This window comes from Akebia trifoliata, chromosome 2 (assembly GCF_017979445.1).
Source record: "Akebia trifoliata isolate Shusen 1 chromosome 2, ASM1797944v1, whole genome shotgun sequence".
NCBI classification, from domain to species: Eukaryota; Viridiplantae; Streptophyta; class Magnoliopsida; order Ranunculales; family Lardizabalaceae; genus Akebia; species Akebia trifoliata.
In genome coordinates this window covers 31,477,298-31,496,853 of record NC_141376.1, presented here as the reverse complement: position 1 = coordinate 31,496,853, position 19,556 = coordinate 31,477,298, and the positions used below count along the sequence as shown (strand labels likewise).

The following is a 19,556-nucleotide window of genomic DNA, read 5'->3' as shown; positions in this document are numbered from 1 at the left end:
TTTATTTTTAGAGAGTTTGAAACTCAACAAATCTTGAAATAGGATCCATGTCATGAAATTTAAATTGATGAGGTTAATTTGTTACTCAACAAACCTTGGAGTATTGCATCCTAACCTCATCAATTTGTGAAATCCAAAAACATGATCTAATGTCATAGGATATAAAGGACAAAATTCTAAGAATTTTTGAAAAAAAGTTCATTTTCATGGTTGAGTTTTGATTGGGAGTCCGGTGCTCATCCAGTTTCAACACATTGGTTCAAGTTCAAAATCGAATTTATTTATTTTTTCTTTTGAATATGAGTTTTTTCCATTAAATCTAGAATGCAATGGTTTTGGATTGTCCTTGCTGCACCAACTTTTACTTACAAAAAATCAATCCTTTAGAAATTAGGGATTTTTCTTTTAAACGGTGCGCAACTTATGGCTAAATTCCAATTTCGGTATACCATTCATTTTAATTTTCAAAACATGTTTTTTTACTAAATTCATCATTTGTATAATCAACGAATTTGTTGATAAATTATCAACGAGATTGCTGATAAGACGATTTCATTGTAAAATCCTATTTTGGGAATTAAAATGAAGAGTGTATCCAAACCGAAATTTCATCATATTCAGCCTACGAAATGGAGATTGTTCCTTGAAATTTAACCGTCTGTCCTGTACTGTAAATCTCTCTTTTGAAAAAAAATAAAATAAATAAATTCTATTGCCACACCAACTTTTACTTACAACAAACCAATCCTTTTGAAATGAAACCAGGGTTAATAATAGAAACGGTAATTTACCCTAAGTAAAGGTTGGTGTGCTAATAGTAATTTTCGAAAACATAATGAAAAAGGAAAGCTTACTCAGGTTCTGTTCGGTATATCGATTTGATTTTAGGTTTTGGGAGACCCTCGAATTGAAGAATAATTAGAGGTAATCTCGATTTAAAATATGTTATTGTTCTTTATCTTGTGTTCGATCGCTTTATCTTTTGTATGTAATTTCTCTTTCTATGCGGAAGTTTTCATAAAATTTTGTTTCTGTTTGTTTCTCTAATCTGTTTTGGATCCTCAAAATATCAAACACACAAACCACGAAATTTATGGTTCAAATCCTCATTTTCAAGAACATGATCCGTGTAATATGGTATCCTGAAAGAAATTTAGTAAGAAAAGTTATTAATCACTTGTTTTAGGTAAGATGATTAAGGAAATTGGACTCTTATCTGATTTTACAGCTAGGGTACGTGTTTGATTGCAAGGAAATTTTTAGGGAAACTTGTTTTTTAGGAAAATAAGTGATTTTTACGTAGTTTGATTGCAAAGAAAATAAAATTAAGCAGGAATATCGGTTGCTCCAACCCCTTTGAGAATAAATGGGGGAATTTTTCTTCTTTTAGTGAGACATTGCAAGCAAGACAAGGGAATCAAATTCAAGAGGATTTGTGTGTTCTGCGGGAGTCATTGTTTTAAATATCGTTTGAGACCCAGATGCCTTGCCCAAGTCATCTCGGTATTGTCCATGAAGGAGACGGATAAACATGGCATCTCACATCTGTGGAATCTCTCAGGTTAAACAAGTTGACTTGGACGATATTTTGAAAATCTCATCTGAGTCAGTAAAACTCATCCGAGTCAAGTAGGATTTTGTATATTTTAATGAAAATAATTAATTTTAGAATTTGAACATTTATTATTAAAATAAAATATTGTTGCAACTCTTGCTTGTATTTTCTTTTGGTGCAAGGTGTTCGAGGAGTTTAGCAGTGTCTTTTTTGATGATTTTGTTGCTACATGGGATTTGGTTTGTTCAATCCCTTTTCCTTGATCTTGTAGTTGTATCTTTTAGTTGGTCTTGTTAACCACTTTATCAATAAATTTCGTTATCGATAAAAAAAAAAAAAATCTTCTAATATACCTTATTTTATATAAAAAATTTATAATTATTTTCATATGTATATATAGGAAAGTGTTCAGAGGCTCTAAAGAGAGCCAAACATTGTGCCAAACATTTTTCAAAATAGAGGTTAGAAGTTTTGGAATGAGCTGATTTTTTGTGAGGATGATCTCTATGGTGAAGAGATCATCCTCACAAAAAATCAGCTCATTCCGAAACTTCTAAACCTAGTTTACAAGTTGAAGAAATGTGGACCGTCCGATTTTTGTAAACCAGTTTTGATGGGGTTAAAAGTTTCAGAATGGGCTGATTTTTGGTGAGGATGATCTCCTCATCATAGAGATCATCCTCCCAAAAAATCAGCCCATTCTGAAACCTCTAACTTATACAATGAAAAATGTTTGGCTCTCTTTAGGGCCCCCGAACGCCACTCATATATATATTATATATATATATATGAATAAATAATTATAAATTGAGTTAAATGGTTTATCTCATCCGAAACGAGTTGACTCATCTGAGATAACTCGGTCTCATTCATGGACGAGGAGACGTCAAACCGAGATTTGAAACAATGGTGGGAATAGATTATAAAAGAAAAGCAGCTGTAAGATTTGTGCGTGCTTGCGTGCTTTTCTTATTGTTCATTCTATTGGTGAACTGCTTGTTTTCTTTTAGCTCAATTCAAATTTACGATTGTTTATAGAAGAAACTTATAATGAATTGGTTATATGGTTATTGATTTTCACTTCAGTATCTGAAACTAGATTTGCTATTCACAGTAATTGATTTGTCGATTGAGGTCTTCTTCTAACGATGATATACACGGCGATCGACACGTTCTATCCAACAGATGAGCAGTTAAAGAACTCGCCTTCTAGGAAAGATGGCATAGATGAGGCAACAGAGACAACCCTTAGGATCTATGGCTGTGATCTCATCCAAGAAAGTGGCATTTTACTCAGATTGTATCCTTTTTCTATGTTTCTTAAAGAATTTTGGTGAATCTTACAAGCTTTCTATGTTCGATTTACCTTTTGGTTGTATTAGTTTTATTAACTTATCCCGCACGGACCTCAAGCGGTGATGGCCACGGGCCAAGTTCTTTTCCATCGTTTCTACTGCAAGAAGTCATTTGCTCGCTTTAATGTGAAGGTCCCATACTCTAATAAAACTTTTTTCCTTGTTTATTTTGGTATTGCTTTATACATTTTTCAGTGGTGCAACTTGGTCTTGTTCAAATCGAGAACCGAACCAAACCGGTTGCTTTGGGCTGGTTGGTTCAGTTTTTGCGGTTCGGTTTGGGGTTAAGAAAAAATAGAGAACTGATCAATTTGGTTCGGTTCTCGGTTCAAGGCATGTATAGAACCGAACCCTCATGTAATAAATAAATAAATATATATTAATTTATTATGAATTATTTTAGGAGTTGGGACATAGATTAACGACTTGTTTTTTACATATAAATTAATAACTTTTTTTTATGGATAGATTAATGATTTATTGTACGAAATTTTATGTTTATTATATATTTGTTTTTTTTTTCTTTCAATTAAAAATATAATACTTCCAAGAAAGTTTATAGAATATTGGCAACCCATAGAACCGAAACGAACCAAACTGACCTTAGTTTGGTTTGGTTCTATTGATATTTTGGTTCTTATTTAGTGGAACCGACCTATGTTGGTTCAGTTCCAATTTGGCCCGACCTAAACCGAGTTGTACCCCCCTGTCCTCTCTCTTCATTACGACAAAATATTAAAGTTTATGAAAATTTCTTTTTTTGATGCTATATCTTGAGCTTAGTAGTATTTACATACTAATTGGTTGTATTGACTTACAGAGAGTTGCCGCTAGTTGTGTTTGGCTTGCTTCAAAATTGGAGGAAAGCCCTAGAAAAGCAAAGCATGTCCTCATTGTTTTTCATCGAATGGAATGCCGAAGAGAGAATTTACCAGTCAAGCATTTGGATCTCTTTTCAAAGGTTAGTCTGACTCCTTAATTTTAAGTTTTTTTTTTCCTGTCATTCTCTTGTTTGGGCTGTGAACAAGTTCTCTCCTTTTTTAAACTCATTAGTTGCAAACTCATGTTCATACTTTCCTAACCTCTTTTTTCTTTGCATGATATATAGATAACACTGAAACCTACCTCTCTCTCTCTCTCTCTCTCTATATATATATATATATATATATATAGGGTCCCGTTCAATGGCCAACTGTTTGGCAAACATTTTGGTAAACACTTTTTCAAAACATGGGTTAGAGGTCTTGGAATGGGCTGATTTTTGGTGAGGATTATCTCTACAGTGAGGAGATCATCCTCACCAAAAATCAGCTCATTCCAAAACTTCTAGCCCCAGTTTACAAGTTGAAAAATCGTGAACCGTCCATTTTTTGTAAATCATTTTTGATGGGGTTAGAAGTTTTGGAATGGGCTGATTTTTGGTGATGATGATCTCCTCACCGTAGAGATCATCCTCACCAAAAATCAGCCCATTCCAAGACCTCTAACCCATGTTTTGAAAAATGTGTTTGCCAAACTGTTGGCCATTGAATGCTACCCATATATATATATATTCTGCAAAATTCGGTTAATTTTAGTATTGCAATGCAAGTGGCAGTTGCACTAACTTAATTCCTAACTTGGCTTCTTTCTAAAGTAAGGTTTCCTGTCTTCGATCATTTTTCTTACAGAAATATTCAGAGTTGAAGATGGATTTGAACAGAACAGAAAGGCATTTGTTGAAAGAAATGGGTTTCATTTGTCATGTCGAACATCCCCATAAGTTCATATCGAACTACCTTGCTACCCTTGAAACACCTCCAGAGTTGAGGCAGGAAGCTTGGAATCTAGCAAATGATAGGTAATTTTCTACTCCTTGAAAGAACAGATATTTTCAATTTTGTAGGTGACTTCCAATATAGCTACTTTGTTCTCAATATGTTTATTTTGCATTTTCCACTCTCAATTCATGCCCATACCTTTTAACATTTAACTTGGTATGGCCTGTGGAATCCATTGGTGTATATATCCATGATTTTAATCGCTTACCTGTTTTAAATACCAGTCACTTTAATTTTGTTCAGTTTTCGTAAGAATTGCATGGCTGCATTTACGAGAGACCAGATTTTCATGAGTAATAGTGTTTTTCTTCACTGATAAGTGTTTTTCCTCAAACGGATTTAGGTGCTTCTTTTGATCCATAAAGATGGAAAGGTTAGTTAGGATGTGACCCAACAACATTTGAAAGAAATCTGCCTACTTGTCAATTATCATAACTTTATCTCAGGTAATTAGTTGGCACTTGACAAGTTTCGATTATGCATTGCCATATCTTGTTGACTTCTTTGAATCTCATGACAACAGATGTATGAGAGAATCATGGGTTCTTGACTATTTGAGTTTTGATTTGAACTCCTAATATCCATACAAGTGAAGGATTCAATATCAGTGAGAAAGCCTCTCATGATTCGGGCATAAGGTGAAGCCTTGTATTAGGAATTACTGTTATTGGAACTGATTCAAAAGCCATGCTGAAGAATCACAAGAACTCTTCCATCTAGAAAGCAAATATTATCCATATACATGTTTTGTGGAACCTACAGGGTGAGATATTGTAAAAGAATATCATCAAAGAACATGAAGGCCTTTTAACAGGGTTAGGGTGAGAATTCACCAAAAATAAAAAATAAAAATGACAGTTATTATGTAAGGCTCAAGATTCAAATGGGATAAAGAATATATACATATATTTATTAGTTAGAGCCTTAGAGGTTGATATAGTCAGCTCAAAGAATAACTTGGTTTTAATGCAAAGTTCTCCCCCCCTCCCTCCGAAAAGAAAAAGAAAAATTATCCCATGGTTTGATTGCAAAGCCATTTTTGGGTATCCGGATAGTTTCAAGGTTGGTGTGGTGGGAAGCACCTGATTCCCTCTTAAGAATGCAGGGATAGAATTGTTGTTTGGTGTTGCATGGCTAGAACAGCCATAAACCGTCGAGTTCCGTAGGGAGATTCAAGCAAAGTTTTGTTGCCAAGTAACCTTTGCCATTTTTATATTTTATTTTTTTTATCCAAAAAACTTAGCCAATTATGGATCTCTTAAGGATCATTTAAAACATTTTTGGGAAGACATGGATAAACTCATCCAAATAATGTTGGATGGAGAGGATATTTAAGGGAGACTTAAATGATCATATGGGGAAGAAAATTGGAGGTTATGAGATAGTAAAAGGATGACTTGGGATAGCAAACACATATTTTAAAAAGTGGGGTTAGGGGTGGCAATCTCAAAACAACCCGCAATCACAACTTGAAAACGACACGAAGTTAGTGGGTTTGGGTCATAATAGTGTCAACCCGTCTGACACGATTATTAAATGGGTTGGCTTTGGGTTATGGGCGTCAACCCGCCTAACCTGTTTAGACATGTTTAGTTATTCTGTCATTAACATGTAATTTTAAATATATCAACAATTATTTAAGAATTTTTTAAATTCCTCATTTTTTTCTAGAATTCCCTAGAACTTTTTCATAATGCATTTTTTTATTTATCAAATTCTATAAAATATAAAGGGTGTTTTAAGATATTTTTAAATTAATAAATGGTTAAACTTTAGTTTGGGAAAGAAAAAACACTTTTCTTACTAAGTTATTTATTTATATATATATATTTTTTTACTCCATTTTTCTTCATTAAAATATAGAGGTATGTAGTGTTTGATTCCTAATATTGGCAAAATGACCTTCAGTGAGATTTAAGATCTTAAGATCTTACCGTGTAAGGCTATTATGTCTCATGTAATAATGAAATACACTTTGCTTTGCCAATAATAATAGTAATACTAATAATAATAATTTTTTTTTTTTTTGGAATTCATAATATTGAAAAATACTTTCCTTACTAAGTTAGTAAGGAAATTTTTTGATTACACCTTATGGCATCCAAAAAACATGATCTGATGCCACATGGCTGTAAATGACAAAATTCTATGAACTTAAATTTTTTTTTTTTCAAAAGAAGGTTATTTTTCACCATTTAACTTAGTTTACGGTTTTGTGACCTTATTTTTAGTAATGATATTTAATTTTGGGTGGTGGAAATGGAACTTATGTTTTCCAATAAAGATTAGAATTTTGGGTCCCGTTCAGTACCAAACATTTTGGCCAACATTTTAGCCAACCATTTTTGTCCTACATGGGTTAGAAGTTTTGGAATGGGGTGATTTTTGGTGAGGATGATCTCTACGGTGAGGAGATCATCCTCACTTAAAATCAGCCCATTCCAAAACTTCTAGCCCCATGTTTACAAGTTGAAAAATCGTGGACCGTCCATTTTTTGTAAACCATTTTTGATGGGGTTAGAAGTTTTGGAATGGGCTGATTTTTGGTGATGATGATCTCCTCACCGTAGAGATCATCCTCACCAAAAATCAGCCCATTCCAAAACTTATAACCCATGTTTTGAAAAATGTTTGGTGCTGAACATTTCCCTAGAATTTTATTAAATAGGTTATATATGGGTTGGGTCAGGTATACCTATTTATAAATGGGTTGGGTTTGGTAACTTTTCATGATACCCTTACCTCAATAGGACATGAACATGAGCCGACCCGACCCATTGCCACCCCTAAGTGGGGTGAATATTTAATTACTTTTAAGAGCGTAATGATTAAATGCCAGTTAAACCTTTTTCTATTTAAGAAAAATGAACGATCAATTTGCAAAGCCTGTAAGATTATCCTTGGAGGGGTCTAACTACACAATATAGGCTACTACTTGTTTTAGGTATTTATATTAAAAGATGGAAGAAGGGTGGAAATAAGGGATGTCAAAGAATAAGTTAATGGGACCTAAAATAAGAAAAAAATGCAAGTTTTTACTAAGAATGTGGAACTTAGAGATATATACCTTAGTGATGGGTTATAAAATAGCTATAGGCAATAAGAGAGTAGATAAAGAGTTTTTTAGAACTTAGAATTTAGAAACATACCTTCTTGAGTGGAACTATGGCTCAAGATTGACATGATGGGAAAGTAAGGTTCCTGTTCCTAAACCTGATAATTGGGATAAGGTGTAGGTGATGATGATGTTCTTCTTCATGTCAGAGGTTCAAATCTTTTGTCCCAGACCAAGGGGTCATTGACCTTCTCTTCTACTGATGATAATTTGTCCACGACTAATTGGACGACAAACTAAATTCCTCAATCTTGCAACATTTGTGTTTCTTTTCATATAAAAACCAACCATGAATTGATATATCCTTCTGTCTAATTTTTGTATGCAAACGTAAATGCTGTTCCGATACCTTTGATACATATGATTTGTTGTAGCACTAGAGAGCATCATGCGGAAGGTTGTGGCTAACGGAGACCTTGCAAGATTTAGGACAGGAGTTGATGGGACAACTATATCATATCTTTAGTTTGCAATGACACATTGGTATTCCATGATCCATCTTTACAACATGTTAGAATCTTTAGAGATTGATTATGTTGTTTCGTTAGGTATCAGGGTTTGCCATCAATTTGCATAAAGCAAAAGTGTTTGGTGTGCTTGACACTATGCATTGACATTGTAGCAGGGATTTTTGGAAGCCAAGTGGGTTACTCTCTAGCTTCTTATATGGTTCTTCCACTTGGGAAGACTCTGTACCAGTAAATTTATATGAAGTATAGTCATTGAAAGATTATGGTGTCGCCTTATCTCTTGGAAGGGCAAGTAAGGAGTGTGGAGTTGAGATTTGATAGGTTGATTCATGATTTTCTTTTGTGGGAGAAGTCCGGAAGGTATAAAATCCAATTTTTTAGTTGGGAACACATTTCCAAATGTAAAAAGCAAGGGTGATTTGGTATCCAAAATATAAACAAATGTGCTTAGTTAAGGAAATGTTGTGGAAGGTTTAAAGAAGACCATCATTGTTTCTGAGGAAGGGTACTTATGTCTAATTTTGTGGGTAGGAATTTTTGATTGGAGAGTGGAGAGACGGAATTATTTTATGGGTGAAGGGTGTGGAAACGTATCACAAGATTCTTCCAGGGTTATACTAAAGGATACTTCCAAGATTGGAAAAGAGAGCAAAGTTTGAATGTAGTAGGATAAATGGTGTAGCAAGTCACCTTGCAAGAGCAGTTTACAAGTCTGTACTATATTTCATTAGATAAACATGGTTTCCATTTAAAGTTTATGATTCAAGATGGAAACAAGTTATATTGGAAGTTTGACTGGAGGAGGCATCTTAATGATTGGGAAATTCCATTGATAATTAACTTTATTTACCAACTTTCTACAGTGTCAATTTCTCCTTTAGAAGAGGATTAATTGGTTTGAGAGGGTACTCAGGACTAGGCTTTCTCCGTTGAATCATTTTTATAAAGCTTTATTGTAGGGCTAGTTTTACCTAAAACTTCTTGTGTCTGCTCTTTGGAGTAAAAAAATCCCATCCAAGGTAACCTTTTAGTTTTGGTTTGCTACCTTGAATTGAATCCTAATCCTGGATAACGTCATTGCGAACGGTATTACTTTTGGTCTCACTTCATACCCTTAATCTAAAAGTTAGAACCCACTCTCTTTCTCTATTAAAATTAGATTGATTAGTGCTAGATGTTAGATTTGATTAGTAAAAATTTTTTATTAAACCATTTGCTAGAAATCAATCATGAATAGGTACAATCTAATAGAGTCCATCATTTAATGTTTCTCTAGAATTGGTCTTTTACTTCTGGTTTCTTAGGAATCACTTATCTGATTTATTTGTTTGGGTGAAATGATGGCAATACAAGGGATAGGTATTATTGAGTAACACCCCAGATACAATGATTAAACATTCAAAGGCGTAAAGTCCATTCTCAATGTTTTGAGGAAAATAAAATCCATGGTCAATGTTGATCTTTAATTGGCAAAAGCCACTCATTTAGCACCAATCATGATAAGGTAATCATATGGAAAGGTTTTAAATACTTTACCATCTCAGTTGTATAATATGTATGCACACACTCTAGCATAAATAAAGAGAGATTTTATTGGACACCAAATTCTACTTATAACACATTAATCATTTTCAAATTATAAATTATTGTATGAGCTTAGACTGGTGTTTATAACTAAATGCTTGTGTTTCATTAACATAAATAATGTTGAATTTGTCATACATTTTACATTATATATATAGGGGAGCGTTCGGAGGCCCTAAAGAGAGCCAAACATTGTGCCAAACATTTTTCAAAACATGGGTTAGAAGTTCCGGAATGGGCTGATTTTTTGTGAGGATGATCTCTATGATGAAGAGATCCTCCTCACCAAAAATCAGCTCATTCCGAAACTTCTAACCCTAGTTTACAAGTTGAAGAATCGTGGACTGTCTGATATTTGTAAACCACTTTTGATGAGGAGATCATCCTCACCAAAAATCAGCCCATTCTGAAACTTCTAGCTCATACATTGAAAAAATGTTTGGCTCTCTTTAGGGCCTCCGAACGCCACCCATATATATATATATATTTAAAAGTGAACATTGGATTAGGCCAACTCAACTGGTAATTTTTTTAACATTAGCCACTGTTGAATTATTTATTAAAAGTGTCATTTACCTTTTTGATAATTAAAAAAAATTATTGAGACTTTTAATTTGTTTTTTTATATATATAGATTTTAATGGATTTTTCATGAAATGGACACCACATGACTGATTTTTCACTGTTGAATTATAATTTTAAGGTTATCTCTTAAACTTGATTAAAGACCCAATGTTTATTTTTCAAAATATGATTTTTTTTTCCATGAAATCGAGAGGCTGTGATTTTTTAATACTAATTGTTCGATTTAATTAGATTTGATATTATATCAATTTAATTAAAGTTTCAATTGTAAGGAATATTTAACATGTAAGAAACACATTCACGTGTCACAAGTGCCGTAGGCATCCGCTAGTTTAATAACAATACCGATGATGCTACTTTATATCTGTTTTGACATATTGGCATTTTTTTGTGCAGTTTGCGTACAACATTATGTGTCCGATTTAAAAGTGAAGTTGTTGCATGTGGAGTCATATATGCTGCTGCTCGTAGATTCCAGGTGCCTCTTCCTGAGAGCCCTCCTTGGTGGAAAGCTTTTGATGCAGAGAAGTCTGGGATTGATGAAGTTTGTAGAGTTCTTGCTCACCTATACAGCCTTCCCAAGGCACAATACATACCAGTGTGCAAGGACGGTAACTCAACCACCCCATCAAATAAGACATGGGACTCGCTAGCTCAACCAGCTCCAAAGGTATATCCTTTTTTCCATTTTCTACTTCAAAGCATAGTTTTAAATTTGTCCGAGACCGAGATGTGTTGCCAGACTCATCTCGGTATTGTTCAGCGACTAGACGAGGATATACATGGTGTCTCAGTCTTCACACCATCTTGCGTGATAAGTGAGATGACTCAGATGATATTTTGAAAATTCCGACGGATTCAACTGGGATTTTGTAGATTTTGATTAAAATAATTAATCTTTTTAGAATTTAAATATTATTATATTAGTGGAACATGATTTCATGACTAAACATTTTCTAATCTACCTTATTTTATTAAAAAATTTATAATTATTTTCATTTAAATATATAAATAAATCATTATAAATTGAGTTGAATTGTTTATCTTGTCTGAGACAACTTGGTCTCGTCAAACAGAGTTTGAAACCATGCGTCAAAGTACATTACATTTTTCTTGTTAATGATGATTCCTTTACGTAAATATGGCCATATTGGGGGATGAAATTTGACCATCAATGATGCTTTCTCAGGAAGTTTCGCAGAATGGTCCTTCTACTGGTAATGATACCAGTACTCCCAATGCTGCTTCTACGTTAGCCAATCCAGACAATGATGGCTCGAAGGATTCATTGATTAAAGTAGCCTTGGACAAACTCAAGGAGTGCAGAAAGAGTGATGATGATGACACCAAGAATGTACCCATTGAGGGAGATACAGGAGAAGACGATGTGCCAAAGTCGAAGTCTGAACAAAGAATGGAGGTTAGTGGAGAGAGGAACAAGGATAGGGAGCGATCAAAACCTCGGGATCGAGATAGGGGGAGGGACTCTGATAGGGAACGGGAGCGAGATAAGGAAGTGGAAAGGGAGAGAGACAAAGTCAAGGAAAGAAGTCATCGGTCCAAGGATAAGGGAAAAGATTCAGGTTTCGTAATAAATCTCTCTTGTTATCTGTATTCGGTCTCCCAATTGCATCCACTTGTACTTTATGTAGAGCTCTTGCGCTCGACTTATTTGCGCAGTTACATGGATGGATTGATTCATGATGTTTGTGGATGCAGGGGGGCATTCAGAGAAATCAAGACATCACCAATCTAGAGGTATGTGCTTCAAACTAACTAGGTCATTCCATTTTATTCTTCTTAAGTGCACAAAATCCTTGACATCTTTGATGGGTTTGATCCAAAGCAAAAAAGAGACAAAATGAACAACCTTTGTGTTCTTGATTGTACTGGTGGTAGAGGATAGATACTCTGAGAGCATCTCCAATGGCAATGCTATATTTTTATCTCTTAATTTCATTTTTTGAAAAAAATAAAATAAAAAAAATCTTATATTTGGCACAAGACTCTCCAATGCTTTGCCTGTGGAAAAACAAAGGAGACCATTGGTATCCTTGGGATGGAAATTCGGGAAAAAAAATCCTAAAGACTTAACTAATCCAAAAGACATTTTCAATATTTTGAAAAGGGTCGCGATCCAGATAGTCTCTTGTTCCCATAGCAAAATATGGTGTCTACGTGGCATGTGTTTGTTGGAGCCCAATGTGTCTTAAACTCCTATGAAAACACGCTATATAGACACCGTTCTGGATCTTGACTCAAAAAACACTTTTTCTAACCCAAAAGACACTTTTTTATATTTAGAATTATGCTAAATCCAATGACAATTTTTTCATAGGACTTGACATATTTCATATTTGAGACAACTATTAGCACATGCATTGGAACATGGTTTTTGGGTGATCTGTCAAAATTTGGCATTGCTACCCTCAAATAAGATGTCGTTGGAGATGCTCTGATGGATCTCGATTCAGTGTGATCTTTGATCTATGACTCTTGATCTGAAATTTTCTTTTTATATTTTGTTAGATCGCAGTGACTACTACAGCTCCTCGTATTCATCCCGGGAGAAGGATCGCCACAGACACCATTCATACACGTGAAGCTTCTAGTCCCCTACCAGTACTGTGTACATATATAATCTGATCAAAATGTTAAAATGAGAAAAAGGAAAAAAATTGGGTGGTGTGTCTCAGCTCAAAAGGGCTTCAGCAGAGATATTATAAGACAATCAGTTTGTTACAAGTTTCGCTGAATTACTATGTTGCAGCATAATACACAATATTGGTAAATTACAATTGGCCGGCTAGCTTGCTGATGGCCTAAGTTGTAATCTGTCGAACTGGTTACTATTCTGTATAACTGAATACCTGTTGATTAATTCAAATTGGTAGTTTTAACTGACTAATAAGCTCCATCTCTTTGTGCTTTTGTGAGTCAATGAGTTGTATGGCCTTGGATAGATCAAGGGGTGCTGTTTGGCTGCAGGGTCAAGTTGGGGCAGGGTTGATTTTAATCCACTTTAGAGTCATCCCGTTCCCACCTCCCTCGCTAGAGTTTGATTCAGTTATGGTCGTAATTTCCTTGGTTGGTTGGTTGGAAAGCTTGTTCTGAACCATAACCTTGTTTTTGTGCGTATTTTCCATAATTCAATATTATTTGGTGTTCCGCTAATCGAATTTTGTTTCTCAATTCAATATTATTGCAAATAGAATTTTATTTCCAGAATCAATATCCTTAGTTGAGAACCAGAACCCAAACTAAGAACTACGGGCTCTTCTTTATACCTTTGGTTCTTATTACCCCTTGTTGCCAAACATCCTTGCGGTGTGACTTTTCCAAATCTTCCTAATTGCGTTTGATTGCAAAATACAAAAATTTTTTTTTTTTCAAAAATCCCCCTATCTACTCTTGAGTACCTAAAAGCCCAGAGTCTTGTCTAAGATGGATCCGGTTCAGCCATGTAAGTAATCCAGAATGTGGCCCATATCGAGATGATATATTAGGCCCAGATTCTCAATTTAACCCATATCATTGTTCAAGCCAAGTTCGACAGCCCAACCATCTTTCCTTTTGTTCATATCAAAAGATTTAACAAAAAACCAAAATAGTGAAAATTTTCGCGACATTATAAATCAAAAGCCCATTGGTTCCCATATAAGCCAGTCTCTATTGAAGGCCCAAAAAAGCCCCCTTTGACTCAAGCCTAATTGGCTAAGGCCAACATTTGAGCTTCTTAATCTTTCATTATCAAGTTCATGATTGGTTATTTTTCTAGGCTCAAAGAGGTCATCGCCAATGTTCAAGCCTGTGACAGACCCAACATTGAGCATATTTTGCCAATCCATTGGAGACCATTTGATCATAAAATCACTTTCAGATTAAGATCCGTCAGATTTTGGTCCAGTCTAAACCGATAATTGCTCAATCGATGTCCTTCTGGGTTGAGCAGAATGCTCCTTGTCTTCTAGACATATGGCATGTATTTTTTATTTTTTTTAAACTCAATTAGTACCTGAAAACCTCTTAATTTTCTCCTATAACAAGTCATCTTCAAACCATTTTTACCCTTCATTTCCAACCTCAAATTTCTATTTTGTCAACTTTAAACTCAAGAACAAGATATAATTTTTGAAGTAGAAGGATGTATTTTTCGTAGGAAAATATAAGGTGTTTACAAGGTATTGAAGGTGGATAGACGACGAGATTGAATAGGTTAAAAATAATTTACCTTGGAGATTAACATTTTGAAGATGAGAATTTTTACGATAAACTCATCTTCAACCTTCAAAACTCGTAATACGTATCCATATCTTCCTTGCTTTATCATGACCCCTAGAACAGTTCAAGTAATTGTGTTTCAAATGGCTCATGATCTTCAATTCCATTAATAACAAATGTGTTTAAGAAAGAATCATTGATACTCTCTCACCATTGTAGTGCTTTATTGGCTATCTTAAACCATTATGGATCCGATGCGCGGCTTATTATGAGATGCTTAGTGCTCATAAACCAAGTAGATCATCCTCATATGACAGGTTGACAAATTTATGGTGACATTAGTTGATTCTTGGCATGATGGCGTGGTCGAGTGCCTGATCTGGGCTATGTGATGGGAAGTCAGTTATCTTCATTAGTTTGGTGATGCCCCAAGGATTGTGTTCTAGGTGTTGAGAGCCTTCAGTACTATGGATGGTCTACGTCTTGCACACTAGGCATGAATAGAGCACCGGCCAGTAGTTCAACTTGGAAATTTCTTATTGTTGTGAAAAAGCATCCAAATACCCTACAATTCAGACGATGAACACACAAACAAGTATGCAAAAGAGAAAGAAAGAAGAACAGATCACACATGAGACAAGATTTACGTAGTTCGGCAAAATTGCCTGGTCCATGGACGGCGATGAAAGTATTCTATTGATGAACTTACGAGAAAAAATAAAACAAAAATAGGATTTTCCAGAGTTGTGCATACCTCCATAGAAGTAACCTGAGATTAGGACCATAAATAACACTAGGGTCACGATAGTTAATATTGGATAAAAAAATTGATTTTACAAGCTTTTGACATGTAACATGACAGTCGATCCATTGTTGATTGATGATCATTTGTTTTTCCTTAATGCTCTACTGAAAGGAATGAACAAGAAATACAAGAGAATAACATATTATGCCAATGAGAATCATATCATATCTTCTTCAATACAAGCATATCATGTTTAGTATGTCGAAAATCATCCTCAAAAAGGCACTTATACAACAACAGCACAGATAAGTTAAAACACCTAAATACGTGAAAAAGAGAAGCTTGGCAAGCATGACTATGGCATATCTCACTTTACATAGAGAAGGAAACAAAGCAATCACTTAAAGTTTCAGCGTAAGATCTGGCACTGCCAATTCCTTCTCTTGAGGTGGAGCAACAGCCAAAAAATTAAAATTCGAACGACCGATAAATTCAAAACCCGGATGACCAACATCTTCCTCGGCCACTTGTCGAAAACTCCCAGGCCAGAACATTTCCACATCATCATCGATATCCTCAATGAACATTGGATTCTCGAGATACCCATTTTCAAACCTTGCATTGCCTCTAATCTCAAGGGGTCTCTCGTGTGGTGCAATTGTGTGGTGCACCGAAGAGTGAGCTTTGATACCAAGTGACCGCCACGAGGATCCGTGTAGAGGCAAAGCTGCCAAGCTCGCATACCTATCGGAGAAAATTCCCATTCTCAAGGCCCGCTTCGCAAGTGTTCTCTCTCTCTTGTGTGCATTTTGGTGACCACCGAGAGCTTGCGAGCTGTAGAACTTACGTTGACAGTAATTGCAAGAGAAAATTCTTGGGACACGGGCAGCTTCATTGCTACTCTCGCTTGTGCTCGATAATGAGAAACCCACCGAGTCCTTCGTACTCCCTAACAATTCTCTATTATTAGTGTTGCAGCTAAGAGTTAGGTCAAGGGAGATTGATCCAGGTTCTGATTGAAACTTTATGAGATTTGTAAGGCATGAGGAGTTGGTATTAGTGTCTTTTGGAGGATCTGAGGAGGTTTCTTGGATCGATATATTGGAAGCGACTTGGCTACTGACATCTGATTCATCTTCCGACAAGGCCTCTGCTTTAGAATCAGTGTTGGGTTTTTTCATTTCTTGGCTATAGTAGAGTAAGGTTTAGAAATCGTTCCCAATCAGAAATAATCGGTTGCAGTGGACAGACTTTTCTTCTCCTGCATTCATGAGAGAGCGAAAATTATACTATCAAGTTGGACATTCTTTCTATAAAGAAAAGAGAAAATCGAGTTCGGGTCTCAATTGGGATCACAAAACTTTAAACAGTCGTGATCTTTGACATAGTAGTGATACTAGCGAAGTACAAGAAGAAATGCAAGCAAAAACACACATTAATCTTTTGTGATCTGTTGGTTTTGTAATCTTTTGTGTGATGGCTAATTTCCCATCTATTACTTCTTTCCAAGCTTAAGATTCTCACAAATCCCATAATCATGCATCCCATTAAAGCTTAAAAACAAATCAAAAGTTATAAGGCAGCTATTCTAAATGTGGAAGTATCTATGTTGGGAAACAAAAACAAAAACCAACCACCCCGACAAAAAATCCTAAACCAACCTTAGTTAATTCTAATATGCCAAAATCACCTGACTAGTCCAAAAAACAGATGATGAAATGGAAATCTTCAAAAGGACTAAATTGGTTGATTTTAACTATGTTGTTAACCAAATATGTCAATCTTTCTAATAATATACAACATGTTCGCATTGATAGCTTGATTCAGAATTTCAGAAATACAAGTAGCGATCTTAATCTTTTCAAGAAAAGGCTTAAAGACACCAAGAAAGATTTTTAAAAAAAGAAAAGAAAAAAGAAAAGGAAGAAAAAGATAGAGCAGATATCATAGAAACAATACACAAGAAGAAGAAAATGACAGAATTCGTCTAAACTATACAAAACATGTAAGAAACTAAATCTAAAACAAACCACAGATGTCTATAAACAGAATAAATATTCATCACAGAGACCAAACTCAAAAGGACTCTAGAAGCATAATGGACTAAGACGTAGGAGAAAGTGTTGAAAAACATTCCAAATATTCGAACATGATGATTTAAGACACTGAATTCTGTGAAAGAAGGAAATAGCAAAGAGGACAAAAATCACACAAAACACAAGGATTTACGTGGTTTGGCAGTGGATCAGATTAAGAACAATCACTATTTTCTTTCGAGCACCCTCGTAGCTCAACGTATCCCCAACAGAATACAAGACATTCACACAACAAATTCAATAGTACAGTGTGTGGACTAGAATTTTTCAATTTAATTTAATTTTTTTTCACTTCATTTGCAGATTGCTATTAGGAAACAACATATCCATGAGGATACCTTTTTTTAAAAAATTTAAAGCTTGGACATTCTAAGTTCTAACTACTTCAAAAATTTTAGTAACATCCATGAGAATTTATAATTAAACAGGTAAAAAGACTGCGAAAGAAAAATCAAGAACCCAATAAAGACAACTACAAGCACCAATTCACCACTCAATCTTCGCCCTGATATCGATCCAATCGATCAACCTTTTACTGTATTTTTCATATTTTCATGGATAATATAGTTCACAATTTTAGCAATAATAAGTATCAACCTCAATCTTTTAATGAACAGATTACCATTGAGGCCTTTAGACAAACACGACAGAACCAAATCAATGATGCCAAAGAAGATTTAATTAAAAAAGCAGAGATAAAGAAAGGACCCAATTCATCCAAAACACTTAAGAAACACAATCTTAAGCAACCCATACATAGATGACCATAAACAGAGTCAATAGTCACCACAGAGACAAAACTCAAGCATCCTAGAAGCATCATCACATGAAAGTATCTAATCAAAAGTAGCTTTCATAACAAGTCTCTGAAATATAGCTTTTGGGGGATTACCATACATACTACTTTGGTATTGCAGACATCTTCCATTAATGTGCTACTTAACTTCCATTGAATAAATGTTCATCAGAGGAGAAACAAGATTGTGGGTTTCTCTGTCTTTTCTTCACAAAGAGAGGGGTGAGAGATAGAAAAGAGAAAGAAGTGGAGCTGAGATGAAGAAGAGAGAGTGATAGAGAGAGGGGACAGTGTGGGTAGTGATGTTTAATTATGGGAAAGCAAAGGTTGAGGGGGGGAGTGGAGGGTAATAGGATATCTCCGGATTATTCTTGATTATTCTTTATTATTCTTGTAATATTCTAGATTATGATAGTTGGGACTTTCTAGATTATTCTTACAAACTTTTAGATTAGGATAGTTAAGACTTTCTAGATTATTCTTACAATCTTCTAGAATATGATAACTAAGACTTTCTAGATTATTCTTGTAATGCCTATAAATACCCTATTTGGGCATTTGTAACAATAATCTAAGAATTCTAAATCAAATAAGATCTTTACATGGTATCAGAGCCTCAAGGCTAACGCCACCCATTTCTTAACGCTAGCCGATCACACCTCCACCACAAAAATTTTCTTTCTAAGTCATGGCCTCCACTCCCACCACACCGTCATCAACCACCCCCCACCCCACCGTCATTAATCCTCTAGACAACACCACACACCTCATTGCTATTAACGTTTCAGCACAAGCACCCCTAAAACTCACATCCACAAATTACACCGCATGGAGGCTCCAATTTCAAACGCTTCTCATCGGCTACGACTTACTCGGATTTATTGATGGAACAAAGCCATGTCCACCTTCCACCATCATGCAAAACGGTGTCTCATCACCCAATCCCGATTATCTCATATGGATCCGTCAAGACCAACTCTTGCTCAACGCCATCATCGGTTCTCTCACACCGTCACTAATCCCATTCATTGCTACTGCAAAAACATCCTATGATGCTTGGACTACTCTTTCCAACACCTATGCTAAGCCGACTCGTGGTCGCATTCTCGGTCTCAAGGGCCGCCTCACCAACCCCGTCAAAGGTACTCAGTCTATCACTGAGTATATGCAAGGCATCAAAACCACTGTTGATGCACTAGCCCTTATGAACGTCT

General features: G+C 35.2%; 2 protein-coding genes across 5 annotated transcripts; one reads left to right on the top strand and one right to left on the bottom strand.

Annotated features, from left to right (window-relative positions):
• The first annotated feature begins 774 nt into the window (after positions 1-774).
• Positions 775-13,395, top strand: LOC147410146 (cyclin-L1-1-like). 2 transcript variants are annotated; one of them, XM_086432387.1, is made up of 9 exons: positions 775-924; positions 2,670-2,855; positions 2,961-3,042; positions 3,731-3,871; positions 4,581-4,750; positions 10,881-11,154; positions 11,674-12,067; positions 12,204-12,242; positions 13,014-13,395. In XM_086432387.1, exons 2-9 carry the CDS (start codon positions 2,704-2,706, stop codon positions 13,085-13,087), a joined length of 1,326 nt encoding a protein of 441 aa, XP_086288513.1. In that variant the 5' UTR covers positions 775-924; positions 2,670-2,703; the 3' UTR covers positions 13,088-13,395. The 2 variants fall into 2 exon arrangements, with proteins under 2 accessions (XP_086288513.1, XP_086288514.1); XM_086432388.1 differs by lacking the exon at positions 775-924 and adding an exon at positions 1,417-1,561.
• Positions 13,396-15,624: 2,229 nt separating this feature from the next.
• Positions 15,625-18,683, bottom strand: LOC147410145 (zinc finger protein 4-like). 3 transcript variants are annotated; one of them, XM_086432384.1, is made up of 2 exons: positions 18,439-18,683; positions 15,625-16,711 (listed from the first exon to the last, which is right to left on the bottom strand). In XM_086432384.1, the coding sequence occupies exon 2, from the start codon at positions 16,629-16,631 to the stop codon at positions 15,852-15,854; it is 780 nt and encodes a 259-aa protein (XP_086288510.1). In that variant the 5' UTR covers positions 16,632-16,711; positions 18,439-18,683; the 3' UTR covers positions 15,625-15,851. The 3 variants fall into 3 exon arrangements, with proteins under 3 accessions (XP_086288510.1, XP_086288511.1, XP_086288512.1); XM_086432385.1 differs by having other exon boundaries at positions 18,444-18,683; XM_086432386.1 differs by having other exon boundaries at positions 18,448-18,683.
• Between the last annotated feature and the right edge of the window lie 873 nt (positions 18,684-19,556).

Coding starts and splice junctions, on each gene's coding strand:
- LOC147410145 (XM_086432384.1), bottom strand. CDS start 16,631: ATGAAAAAACCCAACACTGATTCTAAAGCAGAGGCCTTGTCGGAAGAT.
- LOC147410146 (XM_086432387.1), top strand. CDS start 2,704: ATGATATACACGGCGATCGACACGTTCTATCCAACAGATGAGCAGTTA. Junction 3,872..4,580: donor ATTTGGATCTCTTTTCAAAG/GTTAGTCTGACT, acceptor TTTTTCTTACAG/AAATATTCAGAGTTGAAGAT. Junction 4,751..10,880: donor TGGAATCTAGCAAATGATAG/GTAATTTTCTAC, acceptor TTTTTTGTGCAG/TTTGCGTACAACATTATGTG.